The sequence below is a fragment of the Lotus japonicus genome, chromosome 1 (assembly GCF_012489685.1).
Source record: "Lotus japonicus ecotype B-129 chromosome 1, LjGifu_v1.2".
NCBI classification, from domain to species: Eukaryota; Viridiplantae; Streptophyta; class Magnoliopsida; order Fabales; family Fabaceae; genus Lotus; species Lotus japonicus.
In genome coordinates this window covers 20,950,157-20,969,628 of record NC_080041.1, presented here as the reverse complement: position 1 = coordinate 20,969,628, position 19,472 = coordinate 20,950,157, and the positions used below count along the sequence as shown (strand labels likewise).

Below are 19,472 nucleotides of genomic sequence, written 5' to 3'. Positions count from 1 at the left end.
AAAGACTTTATCTTGGAGCCTGTCTAAACCATATAAATTGATATGGTTAAGTCTTTTGATATTTAAGGTCAGTGGGAGTCTGAAAAACATAGCATTTTAAGATGCTTGGGCCATTCTTTGGAATTGCATGTTTATCTCAATTCTATAATGCTTTTCCACATCCATCATTCTTTTATGAAATATGAGTCTCTTATCCCTATCGGATATTCTTAACACACATGACACATATCCCTATCGATACTATCTTCTCTTGTGTTAAAGCTTATATTTTCTTGCTTTTGGTGGATTTGCGTTTTGTCCATTATTGATATCCTACTCTTAATAATTCTTGCATTTCAGTTAATTGACTAATGCTATCCAAGTGAGACATTGTTGGATATTTTATGGATTAGCATTAATCATTTAATTAGAATGTGTAATTCTTGAATTATTAATATATCAATTATTAGAAATTAATATTAATTAAAACGCTTAACCACTTGATGGATATTACTATTGGGCTTTTCTGATGAGTAACCCGTAATGGGTGATGACCCGGGATTTAAGGCTATTTTCCTGGTTTATTTGCATGTAGTTTAATATAGTTTTTAGGATATTTCGGTCATTTTAGGACACTTTAGGCTTAGTTCATGCATTTTAATGTTTTCATTTAGTTTTAGTATTTTTCTATATTTTTTATGTTATTTTTATAGATTTCATTAGGATTTAATCAAGTTATTTGAATTCGGTATCTTACTCTATCTTCTAGTTAATCTCTATTATTGGTTTTTAATCATTTTTCTTTTTATTATTATTGTTATTTTAGGAGAAGATGTGGAATCAATGAGCAAATCAAGGGAGAGAGCCAAGAATCTCGAAGTCTGGAGAAATCTGGATTTCTTTGCGCCAGTTCTGCACCAATTTCCTGTTGCATTTCGCACAGACGCGCCAAGGAAGTAGCTGCTGGAAAAATTCTGCGCCAGTTTTGCGCGAGTTCCTTCACGAAGTTCGCGCATTTGCGCGAAATATCTGTCAAACTCTATTTAAGTGCGTTTTAAACCTAATTTAGAGACTTTTTCACGTTAGAACTTGGAGAGCTGCGTTTTTGGGTTTTTGCTTAGAGCTTACTTGGTTCTTTGTCAAGATTTTGAGGTTTGACTTGAATTTTGATTTGTTTCCATGACTATGTCAGGCTAAACTCCCTTTGTGTTAGGGTGATTGATCTAGTTTTCCTTTAAACTATGTTTTGAACCAAGTTTCAGTTATGATTATGATTTCTATTTTAGTTTATGAATTTCTCATCTATTTTAATTGATACTTTCTATTGCAATAGTTTGTCACACTATTTTCTATGCAATTGGAAAATTGTAGAATTTAGGGATTTGGGGAGGAATTGAGCAAGGGTCTTTACACCTTGGGGATAAGGGTAACAAATTGCTTGTGTTTGCCTGATCTAAATTGAACTTTTATCTCTGATTAATTAGGATTAGGTACTAAGGAATTAGCTATCACTAATTAATTGGAAGGGACACTTATGCAAGGAATTGATAAGTGGACAATTAGGCTTAAACACCTTGTAACTTAATTTGATACATAATTATAACTGATTGGGGAGATACATAGGGAGAAGGTTAATGAAATCAGGATCCCTAGCGCGCTTTTAAATTGAATTCATTTCAACAGTGTTATTTGCTTTCTTTAATTTTATTGCAGTTAAGTTACTTACGAAAAATCAATCATCTCTTTATTTGTATTTTTATTTTTACGTCCTATCATTCTAAGTTTAGTTAATTTAGAGTATAAACTACGCAATCCTTGTGGTTCGATCTTTTTATTACTTCGAGCAATCTGTACACTTGCAGATTCGCTATCAATGGGTTGGGTTATTTATTTAAGCCCAGTGAGAAGCCCCTGCTCTCATCTGATAGGTTATAATTTGTCTCCCCATTAGACAGTTAACCTAATCTACTCTACAGACTTATCAGAATAGAGAGCAGTTTTTCTCACATGCATCACCTAGGCTCAAAAACACAAAAGGACTGATTCTTCGCTCAAATCAGGTACGCAAATTGTATATGTATAGATTATTGAACATGCTATAATTTTGTATCTACATCCTATCTAGGCTACCCTTATAAATTTCCTGCATATAGGTCTACTTGTTCATATTATTGGTAGTGTGCCTATATTTGCTACAATTAAGAGGAGATGTTTGTTTTTAGATTGAGTTTTTCTATCCTTTCTTTCTATGCAAGTTCCTAAATAGTATGCATAAAATAGTTTCATATCAGATAAGTATATCGCTAAAGGAGCAAGCCAGCTAGATTATTGAAGGTGAAAAGACAAGAATAAACAAACTTTTAATGGGGTCCTTTTGGTCAATCATGATCATGAGCCTTGAATTAATTTCATTGACTGAAACAGAAAAAGGCAAAAGTTGTAGAAGGCAATGAGTAGTGTGCAAATTAAGAACTTGCATGACCAACATGGAATCCAAATATTAGTGTTCTCTCAATGAAACATGTTTATTGCATCATACAATGACTTGTAGAAGATGGAAATTCCCTCTCACTTTTTCTCAGTTGCAACAAGCAGTCATAGAGTCATGGTGTTTGTGCAATAGATTCAGACTCAGAGGATGTCCTGTTCTTCAACTCAGGGTGCCTAATCTCCTCTAAGTTCCTAACAGCTTCATCCATTGTTGGCCTATTATCTGCAACCTTTGCCACACATGCAAGTGCAATCTGAAGCATCTGCACCATCTCCTCTTCCACACATTGCCCTCTCACAAGCTCCTCATCAAAAACTTCAGCTGTCCATTCCTCGCGAACCACTGACCTCACCCACCTTGGAAGATCAACCATGTCATGATCATATCCAGGGTACCCCAATGGGGTCTTCCCAGTTAGCATTTCAAGGAGGAGCACCCCAAAGCTGTAAACATCAGATTTCTGTGTGATCTTCCTTGACTGGGCTGCTTCCGGAGCGCGGTAGCCATTGGCTCTTGACATGGTTGGTGGGGTGTTCATCAGAGGAGTTAGTCCCACATCGGCGATGCAACCATCATGTTCGTGGGTTATGAGCACATTGGATGACTTGATGTTGCCATGCGCAAATTTTGGACCTCCTTCAGTGTGAATGGAAGCAATTCCCTTTGCAGTTCCAAGTGCAATCTTCATTCTTGATTCCCAGTCTAATGGAGTTCTTCCTACACCCCTGTTTCCTATTTTGTGAAGGACAGAAGAATTAGGCAGAGATATACATAGCTTTATCAAAGCTAACAATAGTAAATGAATGTTTTTTTGTCAATCACAGGACGCAATCTTATTCGAGTCTAGAACATATACATTTGGGTGGCCGTGGGGCTAACTCTCCTGATGAGGTTTTTTTTCCATACAAAAGACTCAAACTTGAGATCTTGCTTAAGGAGAATCAAATAAGTACCACTTGAACCAACCACTCATTGATGCAATAGTAAATGCATGTGACAGCAAGTTGTGAATTATTTACAGCTATACAAATATATAATACAACTGAAGAATGTTGAACATGAACTATGGAAAAAGGATAATAGATTTTCTCCATTGTTGACTAATCTATAAATTACTCCTAAACAATCTTCAATAGTGATTGGATCTGAATTTAACTGATTTATCCTAGTCTAGTTAATTATAACTCTGATGCTCATTTAGAGATCATAAAACACGCTACTTTTGAACCAAAGTGAGCACTGTTTTTTCCATGAGAATAATAAGTCACTGAACTCTCCTTCAATGACTTGAATTAACATTGACTTCAGCTTTTGGTTTCTGACATCAAGTAATTCAATTCAAAATCTAATGCGGTTGAAGAATGGTGAAAAGAAAAGAAAAGTATATTACAAAAAGTGAAATTGTATCAATGGAAAACTTACCATTCAACAAGGTAAACAAGCTTCCTTTTGGCATGTAGTTATAAACTAGGAGTTTCTCATCTTTGGAGTAGTAGTAAGCTTGAAGGGGTGTGACATTGGGGTGTTTTCCAATTCTTTCCACAAACTCCATTTGTTGCTCAAACTCCTTCTTTCCAACCACAACTTCCCTTAACCTTTTAACCACCACTGTTGTTCCCTCCTCCAATGAAGCCTTGTATGTTGTTCCAAAACTCCCCTTTCCAAGAACTTCAGCTGAAGCCTTCAGCAAATCTTCAAGGTCAAAGCTATAAGAGCAACCTTCAAAGAAGAACAGCTTGTTCTTTTCAGCCTCTTGCACCCCACTCCCAAAACTCTTTGAAACCTCACTCTTTCCACCATAAGATGCCTTTTCTTTCAGCACACCACTGCTCTCACTCTTTTTCCTCTTCAAACAGCACACAAAGATCACCAAAACTAGGAGAGAGAGCAAAGCACAGCCCCCAACTGCTAGAGCAAGTATAGAAGCTAATCCAAAGAATTTCTTTGAAGTGGAAGCCTTTTGATTTAGGGTAGCTGATGGAGAAGGGGAAATTGCAGAGCAATGTTTGAGAGGTGGTCCACATAAGAGAGAGTTTCCAACAAAAGAAGTATAGGGGAATTGAGTGATGGAGATTGGAATTGAGCCATTCAAGTTGTTATAGCTCAAATTCAAATACCTGAGCCTTGGAAGGTTGAACTCAGGGATAGTTCCAGAGAAGGAGTTAAAGGAAATGTCCAATGCAACAAGTTTAGGGGAGAGAGAAGAAGGAATTGGGCCTGAGAAGTTATTTTGCTGCAGGTTTACATATTGGAGTGAAGGAATGGAGAGAATGTCAGAAGGAAAGTTTCCACTAAGGCCATTGAAATGAAGGCTCAGGATTCTAAGAGCACCAAGTTTCCCTAAGGTGTTCTCTGGAATGGATCCTTTGAATCTAACCCCAGGAAGATGGATCCCAATGACATGAGTTTTGCTTGGGTTGCAAGTCACACCAACCCATGAAGTGCAAATTGGAGAAGACTCATTCCAGTTTAGCCTTGGGGAATGTGGGACACTAGAATAAAACTCAAGGAGAGCTTTTCTATCAGAGTTCAAGTCAGCTACAACCAAGGCAAAGAGAGATAGTGTGAAGTTTAGCAGAACAAATGGAACAATGAAGTATTGGAACTTCATGGGTAGTTTTTGTCTGGTGTACAATGTTGGCAAGTTGAAGCTCCAAGTTCTGATAACCTTAACTGCTCTTCATCCTTTCCTGGTTTGGCTTTGGAAAATCATGGCAAAAATTGTTAGCTGATTCATATAGCTAAGAAGGGTGAACATTTTCAAAGTCATTTGACATGACATTGTGGTCTAAAGTGAGTGATGTGCTATTTGGAAAGTGATGCAGAATTCAAACATGAAATAGTGGTTTTGATTAGATTACAGACTGGATTTAATAAATGTGCAGAAATGAGTTCATATGATTTGAACCAAGAGAGCATGTTTCATGTTGTGCTGATGCAGAAAAAATCACTTGTTGCAGCTTTAGACAGAACATGAGAGAATATTTAGACAGTCTTTACACATTCTTACTTTGTAGCAAGTCTTGGAAGTTGGGAAATTCTTTCTGATGCATCAGTTGAGCGAAGTGCTCTCTTTCAATAATTGAGGTGTTATTCAAACTCTTTCAATGAAAAAGTAAAAGTAAAAGGTTTCCCCTGTGAACTTTAGTTGATGATAGACTAAAGTGCACACTTTTTATTGAGAATAATAAAAAAGAATTCAACTTAAAATTGGTTCTTATATATTTCAAAAACAACCAAGAAGGGAAATAGGGAGGGAAAGCTGGTGATAATTGAGAATCCAAGAAAAACAGAACTAAAAAAAATATAAAATAACTGAAGTTTATCACTCTTCATTATTTGTTAAAAGTATGCTGCAAAAAGTATGCTGCACTCTCCTGTACACCATATAGGTTTTTCTTGAAATTCTGAAAACTATTGATCTCAGGAACCAGATTGAGACATTTACAAGAACAAAGGCCTTACAGTAAAATGAGTTTCCTGATGTAGTGAGTATTTCACTAAAAGAACTCAAAGCAAGCATAGCATCAATCAATATTTTAACAAAAACAACTTGCTGATTCTTCCAGTGAAGTCAAGCAAGCAAAACATCATTCAACTTTGATACATTAAAAAATGCAATTGGGACTTCGGAGAGAAGAAATTGGAAGACATAGTATATCACACTATAATAATTCTCTCATTGGCAGCAAGTGTTCATACACACATGGATATGAAATCTGTGAAGAAGATGGCTAAAACTATGGGATCAGGTTAAATAATCAATTATGATGAATTAACCATGAGAAGCAGAACAAACACAAATGGACAAGCTTCACTAGAAATGCTTTGCTTTCCAATCTTTTACAGTGAACAATGTTATATTAAGCATCTTAAGTTGGTGAATGCAAGTATTCAAATATGGAATTCAAAGAAGCTGAGAGATGTTACCTTTGTATGAAATTCACTTTGAGGACACCAAGAACACACCATAGATTCAAGCTTCACTTCTAAAAAATGAGTAGGGTATAAAATCCAGTTCAATAAGAGAAATGCTATGAAGCTCAAAATCTCCCACTTTTCATTAAATGATATTTAAAAGAAAATGGGGTGCAATAGGACCATAGTTTTTTTAGGATGCGGCATGAAATTATGGAATAAAAAGGTTAAAGTAAATGAGCACTGTTGGAGTTGATGGCATCATATTGAATGTTACAATTTCACCAATAACAGGAATCTGATTTAATTTCTCTAGTGAAGATATATTCATACATGTTGATCGGTGGGCGCCAGTTGTAGTGGTTAAAAGTCGTTGTTTGAACTTCTGAGGTAGAAAATTCAATTCTTAGAAGACCTATCCTTAGGAAGGACCTTTGACATTTGACACACCCAGATCAAATAGAATTGTCTCAATATAGAATACCTATGGTTAAAAACTTAGGTGCCCACTAGGGTGGGTCACTTTAGAATTGGTCCATGGGTGGACCAAGGGTGTGTTTAGTAATTTACAAGATAAAAATATAAAAAAAATTAAACCCTAAAATTTTCAACTCTTCCTCCACTCTAGCTACCAGCCGTTTTTACCATCTTCCTCTCCTCTCTGATCTTTTCTGCTCTCCACCACCATCACCTTCTTTTTTTTCCTCTTCTCCGGCCATCTCTGCGGCTCTCCTCTCTCCGCCGCCATCACTTTCTTCCTTTTCTTCTCCGATTCTTTTCTTTTATGCACTTCTCCGGCCACCACCTCCGCCCCTCTCTTCTTCTTCTTCTTCTTCTTCGGCTCTCTATTTTCTACACCAACCTCCTCTGCCACACTCCGCCCTCTCCAACCCTTCAACCTCCCTTAAATCATCAAAAACCTCACATTTCTCCTTGAAATCCGGCATCCCCGTCACTTCCTGTCATCAACTTCGCCAAATCGGAGCAAAGGTGATTCCTTTTCCACCAGATCGGACCAAAGGTGGCTCCTTTTCTACTTGATCGGAGGAAATAAGGATTTTTTCACACATGCAATCGATTTGAGGTATGTTTTTGCTGTTCCTTTTTCTTTTCTATTGTTTCTTTTACTCTATTTCTAAAACCCTCTCATCTCCCAACCAGATCGGAGCAATACTGCAAGACTGGAGATTCTCAATCAAGATCAAGCTTCTGTTTTTTTATTTTGTTTTTTTCTATGTAATAGTTCAAAAATTTCCCTCTTCTATTATGCAATTTTTGTGTTTTGTTATGTATAAAGAATTTATAAATTCGTAATAAATTTTATTTTCATTTTGTGTTCTAAAAGAAATATCAACAGAATCAGAGCCTTTGATCAAAGCTTCCACGGTCTCTGGGTCTTGTTCAAGCTATATGATTCCATAAATGAATATTAAGCATTCAATCTGGTGGATTCTAGAAGATGAAGAAGGAGAGGAAGAAAGTGGACTGATATCATGGAGAGTTTTTGGTTGGTTCGGTTCTGGGTTCCACGGCGGCAGGGATGTGGAGGTTGAAGGTGAGGGTGGTTCTAGGTCTGATGGGGAAGGGGGAAGATTATGGTGGTATTACAATTCTACCCTTTTAGTAGAAATTAAATCTTGACCATCCATCTAAAGAATATTCTTATATTCTAAGATCCAATGGTGATTAGTGATGGTCCACCGGTGGACCAAAAACAAAGTTGCCCACCCTAGTGGGCACCAAAAACTTAAAATAAATCATACAAATTTTGGTTGTGATGATGAAGGAAAAGAGACCAAAGTCAATTTCCTACATAACTAAAATGACAGCAATAATGAGGGCGGTAATAACAAACGAAGCCTTCTGTCTAACTATCAAGTACCATAAGCATTAATGTTCACCCGTTGGTGTTGAAATTAGGTCACCACAAAAAGGAAAAGAGCATGGCTTACATGACTCTAAAGTCTAAACGTTTGAAACGAAGAAGCATGACATAAATTAGATTTAGCGGACAAGAGGATCCAAATCCTTTTATGATAATGTCAGGTGTTAGTATTTCACATTAGATAAAATTATGTTGAAATTTCAATTTTTGTTAAACCACAAGTATAGGTAGTAGCTGTATTGACATGGTTGAGAACTTTTTTTGGTACATCGGAAAATTACATGGTTGAGACCTTGCTTAACCTAGAAAAATTATATGAAAGTTAATCTGCGTGTTTAATGGTATAGCAGATGTTAAACATCATATATAAATGACAAGGACCAATACATTTCATTTTTTTAAGAATAAAAATGCAACAATCTTTAAGAAGAAAAGTATAAAATTCATTTTATTTCTTCTTCTTACCTAAAGATTATCGCCATCAAATATTTTAGGTCTCCACAATTTGATCCTGGACGGTTAGGTGATGGGTCAACCAAGTCACTAACACCACACCGAAATCTTAGCCGGACAACCAAATATCCGCGGACATGAGTTAGCCGTGTCTGGGTGCATTCCCTCACTTCATTACTAGGTCGACCAAGTCACTCAATTCTACAATTTTTGAAAGTTGGTACCACACACTACTTACCTTGACTGTATTAACCATGAAGTAAGTGAATGTAGGCAAAGTTCTACTTCCCACATGAGCTTATGCTTCAATGTTTAAGTACTCAAATTGAACCCCTATTAATAAGGAAGAAGCCATCACATTCAAAAGCACATATGGATGACATATGAATTAATATCGTCTCAAGTGAATTGACCAGCATTGGTACATTGCAATTGTAACAACACAAATCAAATACATTACAATATCGAACTTTTAACTACTAAAAATAATATTATCATACAGCAGCACAACTCTCCAAATCCTTGTTGATCACCTCATTCTTCATACATATATTTGTTGGAATCAAGTGTTAGAGTCAAGTCCTACATCAGAGAAGTCAAGGTAAGAGGAAGAGTTTATAAGGAGGTGGACCCATAACCCTAATGCCTTAAGGTTTTGGGTTAAGATGTGGTATCCAAGATCTCCTTGGTGTCTCCTCTCGGCCTTGGCCCATGGGTCCTCACCGTAACTCTCCCCAACAAATTAAGGTTTTGGGTTAAGATGTGGCGTCGATATCTCTTGGGTGTCTTGCTCCTCAGCCCATGGGCTCCCCTGTCTCTCCCAACAAGTGGTATCAGAGCCGATGGTTCGTGGGACCATGACAGCTCCTTGTGTCGAAAGTCTTCCTAGCAGTGTGGCTAGGCGGCGGGTTCCGTTGGCAACGAACGGCGGTGCAAGGTGGATAGCTTCCGCAGACGGGAGGACCATGGGTGATGTGGTTGAGGGACTCACACTTGAGGGGGAGATTGTTGGAATCAAGTGTTGGAGTCAAGTCCCACATCGAAGAAGTCAAGGTGAGAGGGAGAGTTTATAAGAGATGTGACCCATAAACCTAATGTCTTAAGGTTTTGGGTTAAGATGTGGCGTCGATATCTCTTGTGTGTCTTGCTCCTCGGCCCATGGGCTCCCCTGTCTCCCCTAACAATATTCACCACCTTCTTCAACAACCTTATGGACCTTCTTCAATAATTCAGCAGCCTCTTTGTCAGTGGCCACAATTTTGACCAACACTTGATTAAACTCCAGCTTAGCCTGCTCTGAGGTCTACCTCAATTTTGTTCAGCTGTCGCTTCCTCAACACAGCCAACTCGATCCTAAATCCTTCAATCACCACCTTCATCTTCTTCAATTCCATTTTCATTTGATCTGCCATCCGGCACTGATTCCTTCCTATATAATTGCAAAAGAAAACAACTGTAATTTAAGTATTTAATTGATGAAGGCACAGATGTATTTATCAACAAAGGAATGAATCATATTATTCGATGAGAAATCTATTCACGTTTGGTGAGTGTTTACAAATAACTTTTTAGTCAGTTAGACAAAGTGAAACAGACTGGTATATTTCTCAAGTATGAAAAAGATGGATCTCTATACATGTGGGGACCCCCTTTTATAGTGGGTGGATCCTCTAAACCTAACCCTTTCGTCTATTACATAGTCAGCTGACAAAAGGGAGCAGACCGCGCGAATTAAGCTAGACGTCTGGACTTTCTCCTTGATCTTGCCGAGATTGCAACCTATCTGACTGTCACGTTTACTCTTGCGTGATTGCGGAAAGATTCCCTAAAACTGAGTTGACTCTTGAGTGATTGCCGATGATTGTGCCCCTTTTGGTGATTGTGGATGGATGAGTCTCTGGAGCAGCTTGACCGGCCTATTAAGGTGCCATGTTCGCCTGGTCTAAGTCGTGGAGCGGTCCACAGGTTGCGCTAATTAGGTTGGACGGCTTGACTTCCCCTTTGATCAGGCCATGATTACGAGCTGTTCGATTGCTTCCGTGATTGAAGGAGATCCGACTATAGAGTTGACTCTGGCGTAATTGCGGTAGGATGGATCTCTTGGAGTAACCTGACAGGTCCGGTCAAAGTATCATGTCCATACTAACTCTAGAGTAATTCCGGAAGGATGAGTGTCCTGGAGTAACCTGACCGGCCTGGTGGAAGTGCCATGTCTACCCGGTCCAGGTCGTGAGACGGTCCAGTGAGTAATAAGAATGACGTAGTTCAAAACCCCAACGTAAGTAAGCTCATGTAATAATTAAGCCGCTTTATGTAAATGGTAAAAAAAAAATCATCATTCAAGATTAGGCATATTCCCTTTTATAGTGGGTGGTCTCTCTAGTTGATTTTTGGGCTTCATAATCTTTTGGCCCACGAGTCCATACAAGGTCTGAGCTCGCCCCAAAACGTACGCTCCCTAATATATCTTAAGTGTCTACTCAAGTCACAGGTAGGGATGGCAATGGGTCTCAGACTCATTGGGTACCCGCAAAAAATACCCACTATGGGTAGGGTAAAAACCCGCTAGATGGGTATGGGGTTGGGTATGGGTAATTACCCGTAAAAAGTAGTGGGTATGGGTGCGAGTATGGGTACTATAGTACCCAACCCGCCTCATACCCGCACACATAATAATAATAATATTATTTGGTAATATATGAACAAATTAACTTAAGCTATAGCTTTCATAAATTCTTTTTAACAAATAGGTGAGTATTTAAGGTATTCATAATCATTGCTAATTTACTCCCACGTATTTTTAAAATTTGTAAGTTATTAACCTACAACTTTAGAGTTATATTATAAATCTAAAATTATAAATTTAAAGTTATATCTTTTTCGTTTATTCCTTCTAAAAAAAATATGTTTAGTTTAATGATTTATTTGTTAAGTATTTGAATAATCTTTTGTATTTTTATTAGTGTTTTTTTATTTAAAAATTTAGTTTTATTTTTGTTTTCTATTAACAAAAATAGTGAAAAATATATTTTGGTTAGCTAAATTCCGGGTAATGGGCACGGGTACGGGCAAATAGGTACCCAGAGGGTACGGGGACGGGCATTCAAGTTGCTACCCACGCGGGTATGGGGACGGGTATGGGTAATTTTTTAAAACGCGGGTATGGGGATGGGTACTATAGTACCCTACCCAGACCCTACCCATTCCCATCCCTAGTCACAGGCTGGTGGTTCCGTCCCTTGATAGAGCAGATATTGCACGACTCTCCAAGTAGGTTTCTCCTCTCGTCACAGTAACAATGGCTTTGATGGACAACGTCTCACCCCGCCTCTCATGGCATCATTATGGACCAATTCGCTTCCTGGACTAGACCTTTTATTAGTTTAAAGGTTCGACCAGTCCAAAATCAAACAAAGTTTTGAAGTATGAATAAATAAATAATAATACTAAGATTTAGTTGAGATAAAGTGACTGAAATTAATAATATTAATATAATTTAGTAGAGAATTTAACAGTTACATTCGTGCATTAATTTGATAGTAATATGATTTAAAGAGAATTTAATTGTTCAAGCAAAAAAGAACATGCCTAACAAAAAGCTTTTTGTTACCGATCAATGTGGCAGTCTAAAACCACTAGAAATTATTGTGGCATGTAAAACAACGGTTGGGAGAAAAATTGCCACAATACAGTTGTGGCATCCAGGAAGGTGGTAGACACAATGACAGCCATGTAAATATTTAGTGGCAGCTAGAATCGCTACAAACTGCAATAAATGCCGCCACAAATGTTTTTTTTTAGTGGCCTGTATGCTACAATTCTTGAGTAAAGATTATTAACACACCAATATTTTCACTTAACATTAAAACATCCTTATAGGAAGCCCTTATAATTTAACCTCAAACAAGTCTTTTTAAACCGTAATCATGTACTAGTTAATTGTAAAACATAAAATTAAAGATTGTTCATATTTGTTAAAAAAAGAAGAAAAAAAATAGTTGCATGTTGCTTTCTCTCCTTTTTTTCTTTGGGGGGTACAATTTCTCTCCTTTATTTGATTAAAGATTTATATTTAAGGGCTATTAAAAAAAAAGATTTATATTTAAGGGGGTTAAACATTTTTATCATATTTTATGTATGAAGATTTATCATGAAGATGATAAGGATGTTGGTATCAATATCATAAATTCATAATTAATGGAGTAATAATCAGGGCTAGCCCCTCCTTTCAAACAAAATAATAAATAAATTCATAATAATACTAGCTGTCTATATATGATACCGCGTGGAACTTTCTGAACTTTCTCCAGTCTTCAACATTACAACAGTGCAGTCTCTATCAACTGTTAACCGCCATAAACAATGCATTATTTATCAAGCACGTTATCTAGATTTTGGAATCCATAAACCACGATTTCTTTCAAAAGTTATTATTTCGTTGACTTGTTTTTATTTTATAGTGCAAAAAGTTCCACATTATTATTAATTCACTTATTTTGATTTTTTTTTGAGTAACACTTATTTTGAATTTAAGTAGCTTACATATTATAAAAAATGGTTTAAATAAGTTTTTCTTTTTTGTAAATTACATCATTTTTATTTTTTATCTTTGAAAAATATTTTTCTTAACATCCTCCCAAAATTATATGTTTTGTTTCTAGTCCTTGCCGTGACATTTTTCATCCAATCTAAACAAAATAAACACAATTAATGCAAAATTATAAATGAATAAACACAATAATCATTTAACACAATAACCATTTAATCCATGCCACTTATATTTATGCTTAAGTTAGATGGAAAATATGATGTTAAGGACTAAAAGTAAAACTTTTAATTTTAGAAGAATGTTAAACAAAAAAATATTTTCTAGGATGAAAAACAAAAACAGTACATTTTGCAAGGACGAAAAAATTATTTAAGCCTTATTTGAAATATAGAAGGGACAAAATTGGCATTAACTTACCAAAGCCAAATCCACCAAATGATTCTTGGTGATGGATAAGAAAAAGCCAGCCAAGTTCCCAGACTACTATGAGGCAAGGCTGCATATGGAGGAACACCACCACACATGAACCAAATTTTGCGAGCATAAGATCAGTCGTAGAGACAATGGAAAGTTATTTCTTGATTTTCTGAATAACTATTCCACAACGGAAAATTAAAACAACAAGGGAACATGCATGCCTTCAATTATTTTGTAGAAAACGCATTATGAAGGATTTGTCTGTCAGAGAAGCAATTTTCTTTTTCTTATACTTTAAGGTGTCAAACCTACAAAAAAGACACATATATGTTTACTGCAAAGAGCAATTGCGCAGCACTTGGGCATAAGCTGATTTGAAGAAATATGAACCTGAACACATTCTCGCCAACACCAAACATCATCAACATTGTGGTTTTAGGATCATGATATCCTACATGACATAAGCTTCCTTAAACGGTACACTTTATTTTCGTGAAATATGTTGGAGTGGAGGAGAACTAAACAGATCACTCTCTTACAACTTTTACACGAACAAAAATAACTGTTATTTATATTTAAAATATAAGATTAGAAAATTAAAATTGATACATATAAGTATTATTAAAAGGCTTGATAAAAAATTTGGTCTCTCACTTATTACAATTTGACAGTTCTGGTCCATCTTGAAATTTATTAGCATACAACGTCCCTCACGTTTACTAATTGTTGTAGTTTTGGTTTTCCTTCAACTTTCATCCAATATTGAACGGATTTTTAATCAAAAAATCAATTAAAAAAACCATAAATCATAAAATTTTTAATCAAAAAACATAAAACGGTTATTCAAGCCTTATTTTTAATTTATTTTTTAATTTAAAACTGTTAAATATTAGATAAAAGTTGACAAAAAACCAAAACTGTTACAATTAGTAAACGTGAGGGACGTTGTAGGCTAATAAATTTTTTGAAGGACAAGAACTGTCAAATCGTGATAAGTAAGGGATCAAAAATGCTATTAAGAAAATTAATAATATTTTAAAATTATTATATTTAGCTTTATTAATAATTAAAAGATGGGCGGTCCGGATTGCTTATGTCTCGTGGGAGAAGAACAATACAGCGAAATTCTTGGCTAGCGGCTTCCTCTGTCTTATGTTATTGCGTCCCTCTATCTTGACGCCTTAGACTAGTTTTTTCCTTTGTTTAACTTTTCTCTTGTAACAAAAAATAATTAAAAGATACATTTTTAAAAAACTAGCAAATTTTTGTATAAACTAATGCTATTGTATAGATAAGTAAATTAGAAACTACAAATTTTTTATAAGTAATATTATATTTTTTTTTTGAAGTTAATATTATATTATTATTAGTCTAACTATGATAGAGTTATAAGTTACTATAACCCATGCGGGGTCTAATGGGACACCGGTCTAATTGGCTAATAACAAAATTACATGAATTGAAAAGTAGGAAATTGACTTCAATAAGTCTTGGTAATAAAGTGGAACATGACCCGGCCCCTGATTTAGCAATAGAAGCTCTTCATTCATATTCATTGTTTTATTGCTTATTCTGGTCATTGAGAGGAGCACAATCACAAGATTCACTATGGTAGTTCTTCCTTGCAGGTTCATTTGCTTTCAATGCTTTCTCCTTCTCATGATCATGGTGTCTGATCAAGCCAGAGCCCAGTCAGACATATCTCCCTTTTGCATGAATGACAAAGGCAACTACACCCTCAACAGCACCTACCACAACAACCTCAACACCCTCCTCTCCAATCTCCTTTCCAACACAGAAATCAACTATGGTTTCTACAATTTCTCCTCTGGTCAAGGCATTGACAAAGTTTCAGCCATAGGACTCTGCAGAGGCGATCTCAAACCTGATGATTGCCTCAGCTGCCTCAACAACTCAAGGGTCCTCCTCACACAAAAGTGTCCAAATCAAAAAGAGGCAATTGGGTTCGCTGAGAAGTGCATGGTGAGGTACTCAAACAGGTCCATCTTTGGCACCATGGAGACTCGTCCTGGGGTGTACTTGTGGAACGTTAACAATGCAACAAAGGTGTTCTCATGAATCAATTATCCTCAAAGTTTAAGTATTTATAAGTTATAACATGCCCTCTCACATAATGATTCCATTGAGCTTAAGCGTAGCCAATACATAGGTTCACCTACCTTATGGAGAATTTTTCCTTTTATTAGAATAATTAGAGGCTACTATGATCGAACTTTTGCCCACTTGAATCGACCATAGAATCTCTCTCTGATATCGTGTCATGATCCACTTATTCCAAAAGCTTAAGCAGTTTGATAAATGTCATATGAATAATTTTGTATTATATTTTTTATTAGGCGGATGAGTTCAACCAAGCGCTGAGGAACTTGATGTATAGTTTGAGAAACACGGCTAAGTCAGGGGACTCACGTTTAAAGTATGCTACTGGAAATGTTTCTGGTCCAGATTTTCTAGATTTGTATGGTCTGGTGCAGTGCACTCCTGATCTGTCTAGCCTTCAATGTGATGACTGCTTGTCTGGGGCTGTTGGAGAGTTGCCAGGATGTTGTGATAGTAAGATAGGTGGGAGAGTTATTAGACCAAGTTGTAATATTAGATATGAAATCAGCCCGTTCTATGAAACGCCGCCACCACCACCACCACCGCCATCCTTATCAACACCGCCAACTTCAGCATCCACTAATAATACTACCTCAGAAGGTACTGTCTCATTTTATTCAATGTTGTAGTTAAATCTGGGCCACCCAAAATGAACCAGGAGTTGACTTCATTCATGTTTTTGGATTGTATACAAAATTACAAATATCCCACCAAGGATTCTGATTTGTGCAGGGAAGAGCAACACATCTAAAATTATTGCAGTAGCCATAGCGGTTCCAGTTGTTGTTGTTGCTTTGCTGCTCATTTCTATCTGCATCTATTTAAGAGTGAAGAAGCAAAGAGAAAATGTTCAAAGTAAGTCCAAGGCCTCCAAGCATGAATTTACTGTCACTTGTCATGAACATAGTCTTATTAATTTTAAGGGATATACAATGACATAACTCATTTTGAGAACAAGTGTTGTTTGGATCAGCATTGTTAGAATTGATTGTTGACAGATATAACTCAGATAAAATTGATGATGGTAAAATTGAGTTTAAAATGAAGGAGAAGCAGGGATTTAATGACTTTTCCTTCTTGTTTCACATTTAGAAATTTTATCTTTCAATTTTCTTGTTTGGTTGTACTTACCATATAAAAACTTATTTGTTTAACCCAATTTCACAGTTCCTTCACAAGATGATGATGGTTATGATGATGAAATCATAACCAATGACTCACTGCAATTCAAGTTTGACACCATACGAGTTGCTACGAATGACTTCTCGGATTCTAATAAGCTTGGAGAAGGCGGATTCGGAGCTGTTTACTGGGTAAGATAACATTGTTTCATTCAGATATATGTTCATCAAAACATAGCATAACATGCTTGGCTATGACAAAAATGTTGTACCTGATACAAATTTATGTTCAGGGTAAGCTATCTAATGGACAAGTTATTGCTGTCAAAAGATTGTCAATAAATTCTGGCCAAGGAGATACAGAGTTTAAGAATGAAGTGCTTCTAGTGGCTAAGCTTCAACACAGAAATCTAGTTAGGCTACTTGGTTTCAGTCTGGAAGGGAGAGAAAGGCTCCTAATCTATGAATATGTTCCAAATAAAAGTCTTGACTACATAATATTTGGTAAGTTAAAATATTGCATAGTTATATTGTTTTTCTATTACTAGCATGTTTGAGTTTGCGTTTCATTCACTCAAAATCAATTTTACCTCTCGGAACCTACTAGAAGTAGCTTCTCCCCACCACTTCAGTAAAATTTGATTCTACTTAAATGTGGAAATCAAATGAAATTCCAAACATGCCAGTATACTTCAATTCTGGTTTCAAGACAAAGACTAACTACTTATATAGCTTTAAAATTCACACGATTTTGGTGTACATGTAGATCCAACAAGGAAAGCACAACTGGATTGGGAAAGGCGCTACAAAATCATACAGGGGATTGCTCGAGGCCTTCTCTACCTTCATGAGGATTCGCGATTGCGCATTATACATCGTGATCTCAAAGCAAGCAATATTCTCCTAGATGAAGAAATGAATGCTAAGATAGCAGATTTTGGCATGGCAAGACTGATTGTAGTGGATCAAACACAAGGAAATACGGGTAGAATTGTTGGAACCTAGTAAGTGCTAGAATGTGTTAGAGCCTACTATTGTCATAAGAGCAAAATTTGAATCAACTAACAACTTTTTTTTACATTATCACTCAGTCATGTATTGATACTTTTACACTAACATGAAATCAAAATTAGAACTCTGCTATAAATACTATCTGTCACATGTGACAATTGAAATAGTTAAAAACTTAATCTTTTAACAGATCATAGCATTTATTGTTTACTGATTAAGTTTGTCCATGTTGGCATGTAGTGGATATATGGCACCAGAGTATGTAATGTATGGACAATTTTCAGTAAAATCAGATGTCTACAGTTTTGGAGTGCTGGTTCTTGAGATTATATGTGGTCAAAAAAACAGTGGCATTCGTCATGGCGAGAATGTGGAGGATCTCTTGAGTTTTGTAAGTCTTTCTTTTCTCACTGCTGTTTCTTCCTTGGCATTATGAATTAGAATATTAATGGCTCCTAAACATTAATATAGGACTGGGATACTTGACCTTCGCTTAATTAAGCGCTTATATGATAATAAATACTTTAATTTATAAGCTAAGATGGAAATTTATCAAAATAAGCTCAAAAAAATGTATAGTGAGGTCATATGCTTAATCAAACACCAGCTTAAATGTTTTATGTTCAAATAAGTTTTTCTAAAAGCACCCTTAATAGTATACAGTTATTTATAAGTGAGAAAATTCTTGCAGGCCTGGAGAAACTGGAGGGAGGGGACACCTACAAATATTATAGATCCAACATTAAACAACAGTTCAAGAAGTGAAATGATAAGATGCATTCACATTGGTCTACTTTGTGTTCAAGAAAACATGGCCAATAGACCACCTATGGCTACCATTGCACTCATGCTTAGCAGCTATTCTCTCACTCTACCAGTTCCTTCAGAACCTGGAAGTTTTATGGAGAGTAGAATTAGAAGCCTCCCAAACACCTCTTCGTCGGAAAATAATTCAGGGGCAACAAGATCAAGTGATTCCATGAATAAATCACCTCAAAAGTCAATAAATGAGGCTTCAATTACTGACCTGTACCCTCGTTAATTAGATTCTGGTCATTGGGGTGATGATAGTATTCACTTATCATCAATGTTTCATCCAAAGTAGGAATGTTTTGGGATTTGCTCGTGCAAAGACTTGGTTAAATAGACCATGGATCTTATTTTTTGAAAGTGAATCAGAAACTGTAATAACATTCAATTGGTTTTGAAGTGTATGGTTTGAGAAGTTGGCTACGAGTTCCACTTTGTGTTCTTTCCACACTAATGTATTTCTTTATTGATGTAGAGTTCTGAGTTTGTGTTGCACCTGTTAGCAATTTGTTTACTTGAGTGGAAACCAACTTTCTCATACCTTTTTAATTAACTAAACTAACACCCTTGTTTTAAGGAGAAAGAACTGGTCTAAAATGAGCTTGGTTTATAACTGAGAAAGTAGTGCTGGAAACTCTGCTGTATCTCTGACTCCCAAGTGTTATACAAGGGGAAGTTACACCTATGAGGGACGACAACCAAAATTCGGCCAAAATT

The 19,472-nt window shown here is 36.2% G+C and overlaps 2 protein-coding genes across 3 annotated transcripts; one reads left to right on the top strand and one right to left on the bottom strand.

The window, feature by feature from the left end:
• Positions 1 to 2,351: 2,351 nt before the first annotated feature.
• LOC130734083 (probable inactive receptor kinase At5g58300) lies at positions 2,352 to 6,558 on the bottom strand. 2 transcript variants are annotated; one of them, XM_057586384.1, is made up of 3 exons: positions 6,401 to 6,558; positions 3,893 to 5,169; positions 2,352 to 3,202 (listed from the first exon to the last, which is right to left on the bottom strand). In XM_057586384.1, exons 2-3 carry the CDS (start codon positions 5,079 to 5,081, stop codon positions 2,583 to 2,585), a joined length of 1,809 nt encoding a protein of 602 aa, XP_057442367.1. In that variant the 5' UTR covers positions 5,082 to 5,169; positions 6,401 to 6,558; the 3' UTR covers positions 2,352 to 2,582. The 2 variants fall into 2 exon arrangements, with proteins under 2 accessions (XP_057442367.1, XP_057442368.1); XM_057586385.1 differs by lacking the exon at positions 6,401 to 6,558 and adding an exon at positions 5,481 to 5,557.
• An 8,654-nt stretch (positions 6,559 to 15,212) lies between these two features.
• Positions 15,213 to 19,181, top strand: LOC130734078 (cysteine-rich receptor-like protein kinase 44). The gene is made up of 8 exons (XM_057586376.1): positions 15,213 to 15,759; positions 16,050 to 16,413; positions 16,546 to 16,668; positions 16,981 to 17,126; positions 17,228 to 17,438; positions 17,701 to 17,938; positions 18,186 to 18,336; positions 18,637 to 19,181. The coding sequence occupies exons 1-8, from the start codon at positions 15,301 to 15,303 to the stop codon at positions 18,985 to 18,987; spliced, it is 2,043 nt and encodes a 680-aa protein (XP_057442359.1). The 5' UTR covers positions 15,213 to 15,300; the 3' UTR covers positions 18,988 to 19,181.
• Positions 19,182 to 19,472: the final 291 nt, after the last annotated feature.